We start from the raw sequence: 12,748 nt of genomic DNA on the forward strand, positions 1-12,748 counted from the left end.
ATCTAAAAGTAGGATGTTTTTTTTGGCGGGGAAACTAAGATGTTCCTCGTTCAATTAAGTAGTATGCAGCTAAGAAAAAGTACCGCCGTAACGTGCTGTAGTTCGTGGTAAAAAAAATGGTTGCTGCTGCTGACGGGATTCCAAATCGATGGGCATTACTCTATTGCTCCTTGTGATTAGTCAATGTGTGATTCCTTAGACATGGGGGGCACCGGTTATGGCGTGGTGATGTTGGTGGTCAGGTCAAACGCGGGCTGCTGTTGCCATCGACCCGTTCAACCTTGCCGACTCTGGATCTCATCTATGCCCATCTCGCCTCGCCTCGGACAAAAATTATGACACATAGGACCCCTCGTTAGCCGGCCAATTCAAAGAAGAGCAACGCTCAACCTCTAGTGATCCGGATTCATTGCTTGGCAGAACTGAGCAATCACATTCTAATTCCGATAGGAAGAGCAACTGAGCAAACACATGGTTACATGCGATGCGTGAACGATAAAACAGACAGAGGTCTTTCTTTTCTAAGAACATGGTGGCGAGCTGAAAAAACTACTGAAAATAAGGGAAAAGTCCTGCTCCCAGAAAGTCGGCGGGCCGCGCCGTGGGGCCCAGGGCCGGTGGGGGGGCCTGCCACGAGATGTGAGATGTTGCTGATTAGACTTCCAGCCTCCCCTAGTTTATGTGTCACTCAGCATCATGTCTGCAGCTATGGGTTTGGCTCCGTTTCTTTCATTTTCGACGCATATTTGGTTCCGTTTCATCGCTGTCTTTGGACGTACGACGTCGCGGTCGATCCGGGCGGAAGGTGGGAGGCGTGGGGGTTCGTATTGTGGAGTACTACTACTCCACTTGCGTTGTGCGCACCTCTTCTCGACCTAAACTCGAGCAGCAGTACTTACCTAACACAAGTGGAGTTACCGTATATGCCATACACCTACGCCACAAAGCAAGCAGCTCGTATAAAAAAAGGCCGAGACGGGTCAGTAGATGGGCTTTTGCAGCCACCGGTGGTGGTTCGGGCTCGGACATCACTCTCACCACCGCCCTCTCTCCCTTCTCTGTGCCGTGCGTGTAGATGTGGGTGGCATCACGCACAGTGTCCTCATAGGTTCGGTTGGCTCGCCCCGGACGGCAGCGACTGGAGCCGCTGAATTACTCTACTCTAGCCTCTAGGATTGGATTAGATCAGATCGACGGGAATAATACTGCAGACAGTTTGGCTTGGCTAAACAAATGGCCACCGACCAGGCGCCCGAATAATGAAATGGTGCCCAAAGAATTGAATGAAGGGGGTGCAACGACGGAGCAGGTAGGGCCGCACCATGGCAACTGGCGAGGTCGTACTTGTGCTGCCTGCCTTTACTCGGTGCTTCTTTGCCCTATGCCCCGTCGGCCGATGACCATGACCTTGTCCTAGTACAATACCCTGGACGACGACGACGACCACGACTTCCTTAGTCCTGAAGCAATGACGACGGCGATGGCGAGAGGCAAGGGCTTGACTCCCAAGGGCGATTCGAGTGCCTCGCTAGCCAGGCGATCCGATCCGATCCGGCCCGGCGTTGTTAAATGCAGTGGCGGAGCTAGGATCAAGCCACGACCCGGGCAAGCCCCAGGCCAATCACTTGGTACAGTATTAAACAGTGTAAAATCTGCTACAGTAAACAAAGGAGCCAAGCCTCACGACCCAGGCCGCCGCCCGGGCAGCCTGGGGCTTGTCTCCGCCACTGGTTAAATGCACGGTCGTAGGCACTCGAGTCCTGGCGTGGTCCGCCTCAGATGCAGCGGCAGCGCGGCCGAAGACGAGGAGAGGTCTGACTGACTGACCGACCGACAGGGTTGCATGGCGACTGACCCGTCAGTGGACATGCAGGCGTGCGCGCCAGGGGCGGGTGCAGCCGCGGAAGGAAGGAGGAGACACGAAGCAAAGCGATCCTTCCGACCTGGACGTGGTGTCAGGATCAAGATCTACCGAGATCGCGCCTACAGACAGACAGACAGACGCTGCCCCTTGCCAGAGCACGGGCAAGCGCGCGGCGCTCGCTCCCTCGGGAACCGGCGAGCAGCAGCGGGCGAAGGTGAACCAGCGGCGGACCACCCCGGCCCTGGAGCTGGCCTTTCTTCGTGCCGCCCGGCCGGTCCAGCCCGAGCCCGTGTCAAGTGTCAACTCGCGAGTCGCGAGCGTGGAGTTGTCCGCGAGCAATCCGCGGTTTGGCCGCACACGATTGGCGGCACATGGAGACTTTAGGCAGCGGACGTGTCATCGACTAGGAGACACACAGCACCCGCACTGATGCACCGCAGATGGAGTACCTTTCCTCCCTAAAGACACCGTCACGTCGTCCCCTGTTCCTTTATTTGTCTACTGGCGAACCAGATAAGGACAGCGATGCCACAGAGGCACAGGCCAAAGCTCGTTGTAGACACATAGATGGATCCTCGATTTTTCTGGCTCCGGACTGCGACGTTATAGTACTATTAACCTTACAAACATGGCACGCCTGGGACTGTACCTTCCAGAGTATGGACTAGAAGGAGCTCTCCGCCTGGAGCTGGAGCCACGCACGCTTCCGCATCCTCAGCTGTTTGTACTAGTTTGTGGTCCTGCGACAGAGATCTGGGCACCGTCGCCTCGCCACGCCGCTCTCAGGGGCAGCCGGGCCAATCTAGCGAGAGAACACCGGGATCTCCCGTGTTCCCATGTGCGAACACTTTCGGCACTTTCACCTGCAGCAGTAGTAGTAAATGCTGGCTGGGATTAGAGAGAGATAATAAGAGCATAAATGCTTCGACAGAACATGGCATGTCACCGGGGTGAAAGAGCGGTCAGGCGAGAGGATGAGGTGAGGTAGCTGTGTGCGCCGAGGGTGAGACTGATGACAGCGTACCAGGGAAAGTGGTGGAAACCGGGGTTGAATTCTGGCTCTGGAGAATCCGTCCACGCCAAACAAGCACTTGTAGCCACTAACGTAGCGGTGCTCACTGTTCGATATGTCCAACACAAAAGAGAGACAAAGCATCACGACGTCAGGGAGATTCTTATTAACCAATCCCATGTAAAAAGGGGGATACTTTTTTTTCTTTTCTTTGGGTGATTTGCCTCTTCTCGCATATTCGAAGTGCCCCCATGAGTTTCCAAGGACCACTTAGCAGCCGCTCATGCGATTTTTGGTTTTTCCATTTCGAAAAAGAGAGGATGACAAAAAAACGAGCAGATTGAAGAAACAAACTACTTATACTCACTTCAGTAGATAGGTGAAATTTCTATTCTGATATTCTTCAATGGAAATGTCCTCCTCCTTCGAGTATCTGACATTGAGCAAAACGGGTGTCCACATATAAGCGCAAGAATTCAGATGTAAAACAATGGAAGCTCGCTAACGGTGTGAACAAAGTTAACAAAAATCAGAGCAACGCAGTGTCAACCTTTGTGCAATGTGAGAACAGAACAAACGTTAATCCACTGATGGGGTGATGATTTCTACATTGTTCTCCGGTGGCACTTAGTCCACACAGATACGGTGGGACAGAAACACAGGCAATTCTTGTGTTATGTGCAGGGATATAGGCTTAGGTAACACTCAAATAGACAGGGAGTATTATTCAAGTAGCAAGTGGGTTATTTAAGTAGGAAAGAGACAAGATTAGAGTTAGAGACCAGATTGGTATCGTTTAAGTTACTCCCTCCGATCCAAAATAAGCGTCACAGTTTTGAACTGTGGTTAGTTCAAAACTGCGACACTTATTATGGATCGGAAGGAGTACTATTTAGGGGGTCACATATAACGTCTTCTCTGTGTACGGCACTTTATGTGCCACATAACATAGTTAGAACATGATTATAACTGGAGTCCAGCTAGGATCCAGCCAGATGCCAAGAATGTACATAAAGGACTACTGGCACAAAGCATCAGACCATACAGGGTAATATAGCACATGATGTAGTATATATGGTGGCACTCATAAGTATACTTTGCTAAAAGAAGTGAAAGAGTAGTTGGTCAAAGAGAAACATTTTTATGTCGACCAGGGAATAGCAAAGAGATATCATGATTCAACATTTCACAATAAATTTTGTGCTTTTGTAGGTAGTAACGTACCTCCAAGGGTATTCATTTTCGCAGAAACGAGAAACCCCACTCATCGCGGTTAAGACATCAATGTGGAGCACTTTTTCCTTCATAGAAGAATCTGGCAGAAGAGGAACGCATAGTTGAATAGAAACTGGTGTCAATGAAGGTCACCAATTGTCAATGCATCAATGCTAAAATAGTAGTATACAATATTAGAGAGCTGCTCATTTTGTCATTTGGTACTTCTGATTCAGAGAAAAGTACAGGTAACCTATGTTTGTAGTTCCTGCATATATAACAGAATGATGATGGAACATATATTAAAAAAGAATTTGGTAGAGCTCACCTGCTTCATGTAGAGCCTTTAGAGCATGGCCACCAGGATAATTGCTGTAGGAGGCCATGAAACTCACAGCAGAGTATCCAAGACTAAAAGATTTATATGTTAGTTTTCAGTAATATATACTATGTTACTTAAAATGTCAACATGTTACAATCATTAGTCTACCTGGCAAGAAAGGCACCAAGCATGAGAACATAAAGGAAATTCCAACCACTTTTCTTTCTGTTATTATATCTGACAAAAATGAAGAAAAACATAAAATGACCACAAAAACACAAAACCAAGAATATAAGACGGAACAACATAATATGAAAGGTGACAAAAGGCAGGTATACAAAGGAAGCCATTGTTGCTATCATGCATTTGTCACACTGTTAAAATGGTAGGAAGTAGATAACGTAGGTCATGCTCACAATCTGTTTGCGGCCAGAGAAGCAGACACATTAAGCATGGGAACTGCGGCAATTATGAAACGAAGCTCCTGAAATATAAATAGAGGCCATTATATGCAAGATTAGGTTAATGTTCTACAGACATAAAAATAAAAGTAGTATCCAGACATTAAGAATAACCTTATGTGGAAGTTTCGAATAGAGTACAACAAATAAGGTGACTGGAAGCACGTATGGCACTATCCTCCTATCAAGAAGAGCACCAACCTGTGATATTAAAAAGGAAGGCCTGATAAGATAACTTGCCTGTTTGTGAGCATCACTATAATAACCAACAATGCCTTAACTACTCACTTAAAACGTACATCACAATAAAACCATTAGCTGATTCAAAAAATGGCAATATATCTTACACATAAAGTTCATGTAGAAGTGGCATGTTAATTAACATTTTAGAGGCAACACATTAACTAACTATGACTATGTTGATCTAATTGGAATTTAATTGTTATACATACTACAAACATGATGAAATGGACACAAAATAAACCAGTGGATCACATGCATTTGTTATAGCCAAGCTATCTTACCAAGCAAAGAGGATAGGCTACAAGCATGGAGCGTGGAAGTGCTGAGGTGAAGTACCAATGGATCGAATGTGTCTGAATAATATAATAGTTATGGAGAACAGAGGTAGGTCCTTCACGAATCACAACTGTCATTTGGATATTACAGAGGTCCTCCTATACGAATCAAGAAACAAGAAGAGGATAACTCCTGAAATCCAACAAATATTTGTATGCTTCCTCCTTTTGTGCACATGCATACATAGGTAAAATGGAAGGTTCTGTGCATATCAAAAGTTTCCACAAAGTTAACGAAAAAGGACAACAAACTTGTATAACTGGGAGGGAAAGAAAGAAATTTCTGGTTCATAAGACAAAGAATGATACGTTCCAAAGTGCACTGCAGAGTATTAGAGAACATTTTCGCATAGAGGCATTCTCAACATGTTTTTTTTTATCAAAAGAGAATAAACTGCAATTTCACAAAAACAAAAAAAGCATAAAGGATACACCCCATTCTGAACTCCGGTTCAGAACTGAATTAAACCAGAAAACTTCAAATTCTGGCCACAGGATTCTCTGCCACATTATCGAGTCAACCAGTACCGTGAAACCTGAAAGAGATTATCCAAAGCAAATCAAGGTTTCATACACAACATTCACGTGAAAATTAGTTTCAAAACTCAAGGCAGTATAGAGAAACATACCAATGCATAAAAGAGCAGTGCTTATGCAACACTTTATGGCTTCCATTAGAGAAAAAGACCTGCTCTGTCATGGCATTATCAAATTCAAATCTTAGTGTACCTTAGTCTGCAGCTCTGACTTCACAAATAATTATTACAACAATAATATGTACATTATCCAAATGCAAATAAGTAAATAAGAACATGACTATGAAAGATTATTATAGCTTTCAAAGAGTGACATTTCATAATAGTCTAGTGCGCCACACCTCAAACCTCACATGTTATCACCCTTGACACAAATTTAACTAATTCACTACAGAAACACAAAGCTGATGTAATAAAAGATCAACTGAACTGAACGTTGCAGTAATATGTCTGCATGAGAAAAGCTACTTGGAGCTCAAGTCAAACAAGCAACCAAGTAATACGTAGTTTAAAAATTGGTACTGCACTAAACTAGTATAATAGAGAGAGATGCAATTGGCATGCAAGTGTTTAAAGGAAATAGAGTCTGATAAGCTATACACTCACCAGCAAAAGTGCAGCCCCTATTGTACCAAGAAGTAGAATCATATCACATCTAAAAACAACGGCTGCAACAATCTGCAAGCAAAACGGAAAATTACACAGTTTGATAGAAATGCAACATATGCTAAAATAACAGCAGGTTTCACTGAACCCAAAGAACTAAGAATTATATCATAATGTCCAGAACTCCACATTAGCCGTACTTAATATTTCATGCACATTATGTAAACTTCGACACGTCATTGTCTATGATTAATTGGTAATTAACGTTTTCTTCCTGTAATCTGTAAATAAATGTTAAAACAGCACATAGATAACAATGAATGAAGCTAAGGTGATGGCACCAAAGAAGGCATACCAGTGCCTGTAATGTGCGTAGATAATTTCCCTTGAACCAGAAAGAGTACGCCAAGTTAACTGCATGACAGAAAGCACATGAGTTATGAATACTACAATCCTCTAAGTAGATTAATGGTATTGCAAATATTAGAAAACAGCAACAGTAGTGTGCCCACCTAAAGCCAATGCTAAGATATTTGGAAGAGGCCGAGTTGAGTAAAATAAAACATGAAACTGGATAGCAGTTAGTACCACAAAGAATGCTTCAACATGGCGACCAAACTTTCTTTTGACCTGCTTGTCAAAAACAAGTCAAGCAAATCATGATATTGCCAAGGACAGGGCGACAGCGCATGCTCATTGTTATACAAAAGAAATCCAATTAAGAGTTACTCGAGATAGACATAGAACAGTTGAGGAAAAGCAATACAGGCCAAAGAGACATTGTGGATACAGTGATTCATGACGATACGTGGCACTTCAAAGTTTCTGCAGAAGTCTCTGATGGCAACTAAGTTCTGTTTTGTATGGTTAGAAGAAACTTAGTCTGTGGAATTTGAGCTGGTTCAAAAGTACAGTTTGAAAATATATCTTCTCAAACCAAGCAAGAAAAGGTAGGATTTCAATCAAGACCAGCATACATATGCTCGCTGTACAAAAAGAGAACCATTCACTTCAGGTATTCTTCCACTAAAGCGAGTCTTTAAATTTGGACCATGGTATTAAGGATCTACTGCAGTGACAAATCCAAATTTGACAAGTGTGTATATGGGGCCTGCCATTTAGCCGGCAGCTTAAGTCTCGCCATGCTTATGGAATAGATCTAAATCCGATGCTAGCTGCATACCCGGTCCCAAGCCCGGGTAAAGGAGGAGGGTTGTGATAGGCTTGGCGAGCCAACGTAAAAACTAGCCAGTCCCATAGGTATGAATCCCATTTGAGCGAGAGTAGTACTAGGATGGGTGACCTCCTGGGAAGTCCTCGTGAAAGGGTTTCATATCTAAGGGTTGTGATAGGCTTGGCGAGCCAACGTAAAAACTAGCCAGTCTTTTGGGTATGAAACCCATTTGGGCGAGAGTAGTACTAGGATGGGTGACCTCCTGGGAAGTCCTCGTGAAAGGGTTTCATATCTAGCCTACCCCAACTTGTTTGGGATAACAGGCTTCATATAATCAACTATGTCACAGCTTAATAAGGAGTTAAAGGTAAGTTTGGGAAGAAAAACTTAATTACAAAAGGACAAAATGAATTAGATCGATTCAATCTTTAATTGTAACCACTTTGGTTGCTCGAATATAACTGTTTTTTTGAAAGATCCAGCGTCGCTGGCATTCATTGATAATAGCAGAAAGCAACGGAAACAATAAGGTGGTGAAGGTCCTAGGACCAGGAGATCCGAAGATCAAAAGAAAAAGAAAAACATCAGCCCTAATGGCTGCAACAGAACACTCCATACAATCCACATTAGACAACGCAGCTCCAACTCCGAAGATGAACCACAAAGAAATGAGGCAAGGTTGGCGTCACGAGGGATCACCGAACGAGCCACCTGACACGCGTCATCGTATACCAGCGGGCCCCCACCGCGGCTTCGACTTCACAGCACCAGGCAGTCGAGGCATTCCCACGGACACGTCGGAGAAGAAGAGCCGACTACCCGCGCCTCAGACGTTGCTCACCACCGTCGTCGTTGCCACAGAAGCCACCGTGCACATCCAGTCATAGGAAGCACCAAAGGGATCAAATTCTTCAAGACGGCGCCCTAAAGAGGTAAAAGGCAAGTTCTACAGGACGGCGGTTCGACCCGCAATGTTGTATGGCGCTGAGTGTTGGCCGACTAAAAGGCGACATGTTCAACAGTTAGGTGTGGCGGAGATGCGTATGTTGAGATGGATGTGTGGCCACACGAGGAAGGATCAAGTCCAGAATGATGATATACGAGATAGAGTTGGGGTAGCACCAATTGAAGAGAAGCTTGTCCAACATCGTCGGAGATGGTTTGGGCACATTCAGCGCAGGCCTCCAGAAGCTCCAGTGCATAGCGGATGGCTAAAGCGTGCGAAGAATGTCAAGAGAGGGCGGGGTAGACCGAATTTGACATGGGAGGAGTCCGTTAAGAGAGACCTGAAGGATTGGAGTATCACCAAAGAGCTAGCTATGGACAGGGGTGCGTGGAAGCTTGCTATCCATGTGCCAGAGCCATGAGTTGGTTGCGAGATCTTATGGGTTTCACCTCTAGCCTACCCCAACTTGTTTGGGACTAAAGGCTTTGTTGTTGTTGTTGTTGTTGTTGGCGCCCTAAAGAGGGGAACGGCGTTGAAGACGACGACACCGCCCGATCCTGTAGCAAGATCTGGGCTTTCACTCGAAGGACTTGATCCGGGAGTAGAGGCTGTGAAGATTCCCGACGACGCCTCCAAGGAGGATAGCGACGCCCACAGGCGCCGTTGTCGCCGGCCGGTCAGCACTGGCCAGGCTTTCACCCGGTGCAGCCACTCCCACGCAGCAGGCCGAGGTCGACCCGCACCTCCATTGGACCGGGCACCCCCCACACAACGAGCAAGCCACTGCTGTGTAGGGCCACCCGCAAACCTCCTCGACGACGGGCCTGCAGAGACCAGATCGGGCCCTGCACCCCGCATCCAACCGCGGCGGAGCCACCCTGCTCCAACAAGCGGCAACCGGGCACCACCAGCAGCCGGCAGTGCCCCTTCCGGACTGCCAGCCACGAATCTCCGACCAGCAGCCGTCTCCTTCCGGCCCCCTGTACTCCAGAGCAGCAGAACGGGGCAGAGAAAACTACCCATCTTGCGCTGCCAAGGCTGGATCCGTGGCGTCCAGGCCTGCCCGCAGGGCCGCCGAGCGAAGACCACCGGCCGCCGGCCGCCAGATCTGCACCGGCGACCAGCACGCCGCACCCATGGCCGCGCACCGCGCCCAGCCACACGCCTCCTCACGCCCCGCTGCGCGCATCCTCGCGTGGTCGCTGCGCCCAGCCCGCGCCTCCACCCTGCACGCAGGCCAGCACCACCGCTGCCTTGACCTCACGCCGCCGCGACGCCTCTGCCGACAGCCCGCCTCCTCACCAGATCCGGGCGCGAGGGCGCCGGATCCGCCGCCTCGCAGGCAGTCGCCGGACCACCTCCGCGAGGGAGGCGCACGCCAACCCCGCACGCGACCTGGGGCCGCTGCCCCAGCCTTCCAGCGCCAGCCAACGCCATCCCGAGCGCCAACGTGCCCAAGCTCCCTCCAGGAGCGGCCGGCCCGCACCGTACCATCTCGAGCGGAAGGGAAAAAAAGAGCCCCGCCGCCGCCGAGCCGCGGGCTTTGCCCAGCGACTCCTGCTGGCGGCGGCGAGGGGCGGGGGCGCGGTGGGTGTGGCTTGCGGCGGTGGCTAGGTTTCGCTCCTGGCCCTCGAATATAACTGTAACCACTTTATAGTTTATACACCCAAAGAACCAGGATTCTCTTCCCCATTCATATCATATTATCATCTCCATGCTTTCTCGCAACACCATAAGCAAGAACCATTTTCCAATTTTGGTTTCTTACCCATGAGTTGGCTTGAACATCGACCAAAAAAACTCAAATTGACAACGTTCAGTGGGACAGAAGGAAAAATGAAAAGAGAAAATACCTCAACTCGGAAAAGTCTCAAAGTCGTCAGGATAACACAGCCCAATACTAATCGAACTAAAAAGCAAACAGAAAAAACATCAATCTGTCAAATTTATGTTAACCAGGAAGTCATAATCAAACAACATAATCTTGAATCATGTTTTAAGCGCATGATAAATTGATAGTCACCTGCTAGAAGACTATAAATCTTTGGAACATGAAATACACGGATTATGAGAACCGCAGGCGACGAGAGAATAGCTATTACCAATGCTCCTGAAAAACAGACAGCACATCATATTAATGTCTCGTGCTTCTTTGTTGACACAAGCATGCACGGTAAACCGTGTTTACTCGTTTACTTCTATCTAGGTTTGATCAATTACTTCTCTGTTCTCACGCGCTAGGCTTGAACCAGGCATCAGTTGGTTGTTTATAAGAATACTGCATCATGCTGTGCAAATCAAGGATTCCATGGCTGCGTGATTATTACCTATAAATGTCCGAGGAACAACGCCAGGAAACTCTAAATGGTCATACTGCAGCAAATTGGCGAGAAACAAAATATTACATAAATCGGCAAACAAACATCTTAATGTAATTAACTAACAACATCATTGAGAAAAAGGGAAACTGGAGGGAAATTAGCAGCTAAGCTTACCTTCTCGATGTGATGATTGTGGTACAGAATATCATGCATGGCCTAGAGAATAAACGACTCAAACGTTAGCTGAAGCAGTTGGAACTACTGACAGTACAAGTGCAAGCATAAGAAATACAGTTAGTTAAAACTTAACCAATTGAAGGGGAGAAATCCAAGACTTAACTAATATACCAAAATTGATATTGAGAAAGGAAAGCTCGTTCGATTTCACTGTATGACGAAAATTACTGAATGAAACAGATTCTGAACAGCAAAATGCTTGCAGATGAACTACCACGCCTAAGGGGAAAGTTGTCAGACATAAATTCGTAGGCATTCCTACATACAGGAGCGTAGATGAAACCCAAATTACCATGAGGAAACACCCTTCCCATCATGTAAATTGCACATGTGACACTACAAGCTGGGCAGTTTGAACTATTCAAGCAGGGGGGAAGCACAAACACGAACCTGCACATTGAAGCTCTCCTCCACCTTGGTGTAAGGCACCATGACGGCGTAGAACGCGGCGATAGAACCCAGCATCAGGTCCCACCCTGCAAGCGAGCTCCCGACGCATCAGATCCCCAAAGTCCTCCACAGCAGCAGAACCCTAAGTTCTAGAAGCTTCGCGAGCCAGAAAGCAAGCAAGGGATGGAGAGCGCCGAAGCGAAGCGACTCACCGTACTCCCTCAGTAGCCTCGCCGCCGGCGTAGGGGCGGGCGGCGGTGGAGCCATCTCGGTGGCCGGAGAGTGGGTTCGTGCCTTTGGTGTTCCGCTCGAGCCAAGCCGCTTCGCCGGTCCGGGAGACCGGGACTTCGGGTTATTTTTTCTAGGAAAGGTTAATCTTTTTCTTTGAGTATAAGAGGATTTCGGGCTAATTAGTGGCAGTGGCTACCCTATGCAGCCCAGTAAATGCGAACGGCCCAGGAAAGTCATGGCACTGGGCTGGTATTTTATTTTAAATAACGAGGGCAGCAGCGAAATCACTAATTAAGGAGTACTCGTTGCAGAGGCGACGTACCCTCTCGATTAGGGTTTTTTGGCTCTGGCGGCGATCCCATCGCCGTCGAGAGATCTCACCGGTGAGTTGATCGCTGGCTGCCCTCCTGCTTAGATCTTCTGTCTGGTCGATAGGGGAGGGAGTCGGACCGGCTATCTGGAGCACAAGTACCATCTACGGGAAAACCCTAGATGGGGGAACGAGCGGAATCGTCATCTGCGGGTTGGTCGAGGAAGAATCTTGAAGAGATGCTGCAACACCTGGATCTCCAAGATGACGAGCTTGATGATGTGGTCGTAGGGGAGGAAGAGGTGAAGAAGTATGAAGCGGACGCTAGGTGGCTGGCGATTGCAAAGGTGAACACGACCCGCACTTTCAGTTCGTCGTCAATGTTTGAGTGCATGAAGTCAATCTGGTCACTTGCACACGTTCCCAAGTATAGGGAGGCGGGCGAAAACTTATTTATCTTCCAGATGTTCTGTCTTGGCGATTGGAAGAAGGTGGTGCACGGTGGTCCATGGCTGTTCAGGGGGATGGGGATGCTGATTGAGGAC

The 12,748-nt window shown here is 47.6% G+C and overlaps 1 protein-coding gene across 1 annotated transcript; it reads right to left on the bottom strand.

Moving 5' to 3' along the window:
* Positions 1-2,339: 2,339 nt before the first annotated feature.
* Positions 2,340-12,053, bottom strand: LOC109740842 (dol-P-Man:Man(7)GlcNAc(2)-PP-Dol alpha-1,6-mannosyltransferase). Its single transcript, XM_020299889.4, has 20 exons — positions 11,875-12,053; positions 11,663-11,748; positions 11,210-11,251; positions 11,042-11,087; positions 10,738-10,824; positions 10,568-10,623; positions 7,107-7,224; positions 6,950-7,008; positions 6,595-6,666; positions 6,082-6,145; positions 5,885-5,988; positions 5,399-5,470; positions 4,989-5,075; positions 4,830-4,897; positions 4,582-4,650; positions 4,420-4,502; positions 4,101-4,191; positions 3,244-3,309; positions 2,889-2,982; positions 2,340-2,727 (listed from the first exon to the last, which is right to left on the bottom strand). The coding sequence occupies exons 1-20, from the start codon at positions 11,927-11,929 to the stop codon at positions 2,647-2,649; spliced, it is 1,500 nt and encodes a 499-aa protein (XP_020155478.1). The 5' UTR covers positions 11,930-12,053; the 3' UTR covers positions 2,340-2,646.
* Between the last annotated feature and the right edge of the window lie 695 nt (positions 12,054-12,748).

Source organism: Aegilops tauschii, chromosome 2 (genome assembly GCF_002575655.3).
Source record: "Aegilops tauschii subsp. strangulata cultivar AL8/78 chromosome 2, Aet v6.0, whole genome shotgun sequence".
NCBI classification, from domain to species: Eukaryota; Viridiplantae; Streptophyta; class Magnoliopsida; order Poales; family Poaceae; genus Aegilops; species Aegilops tauschii.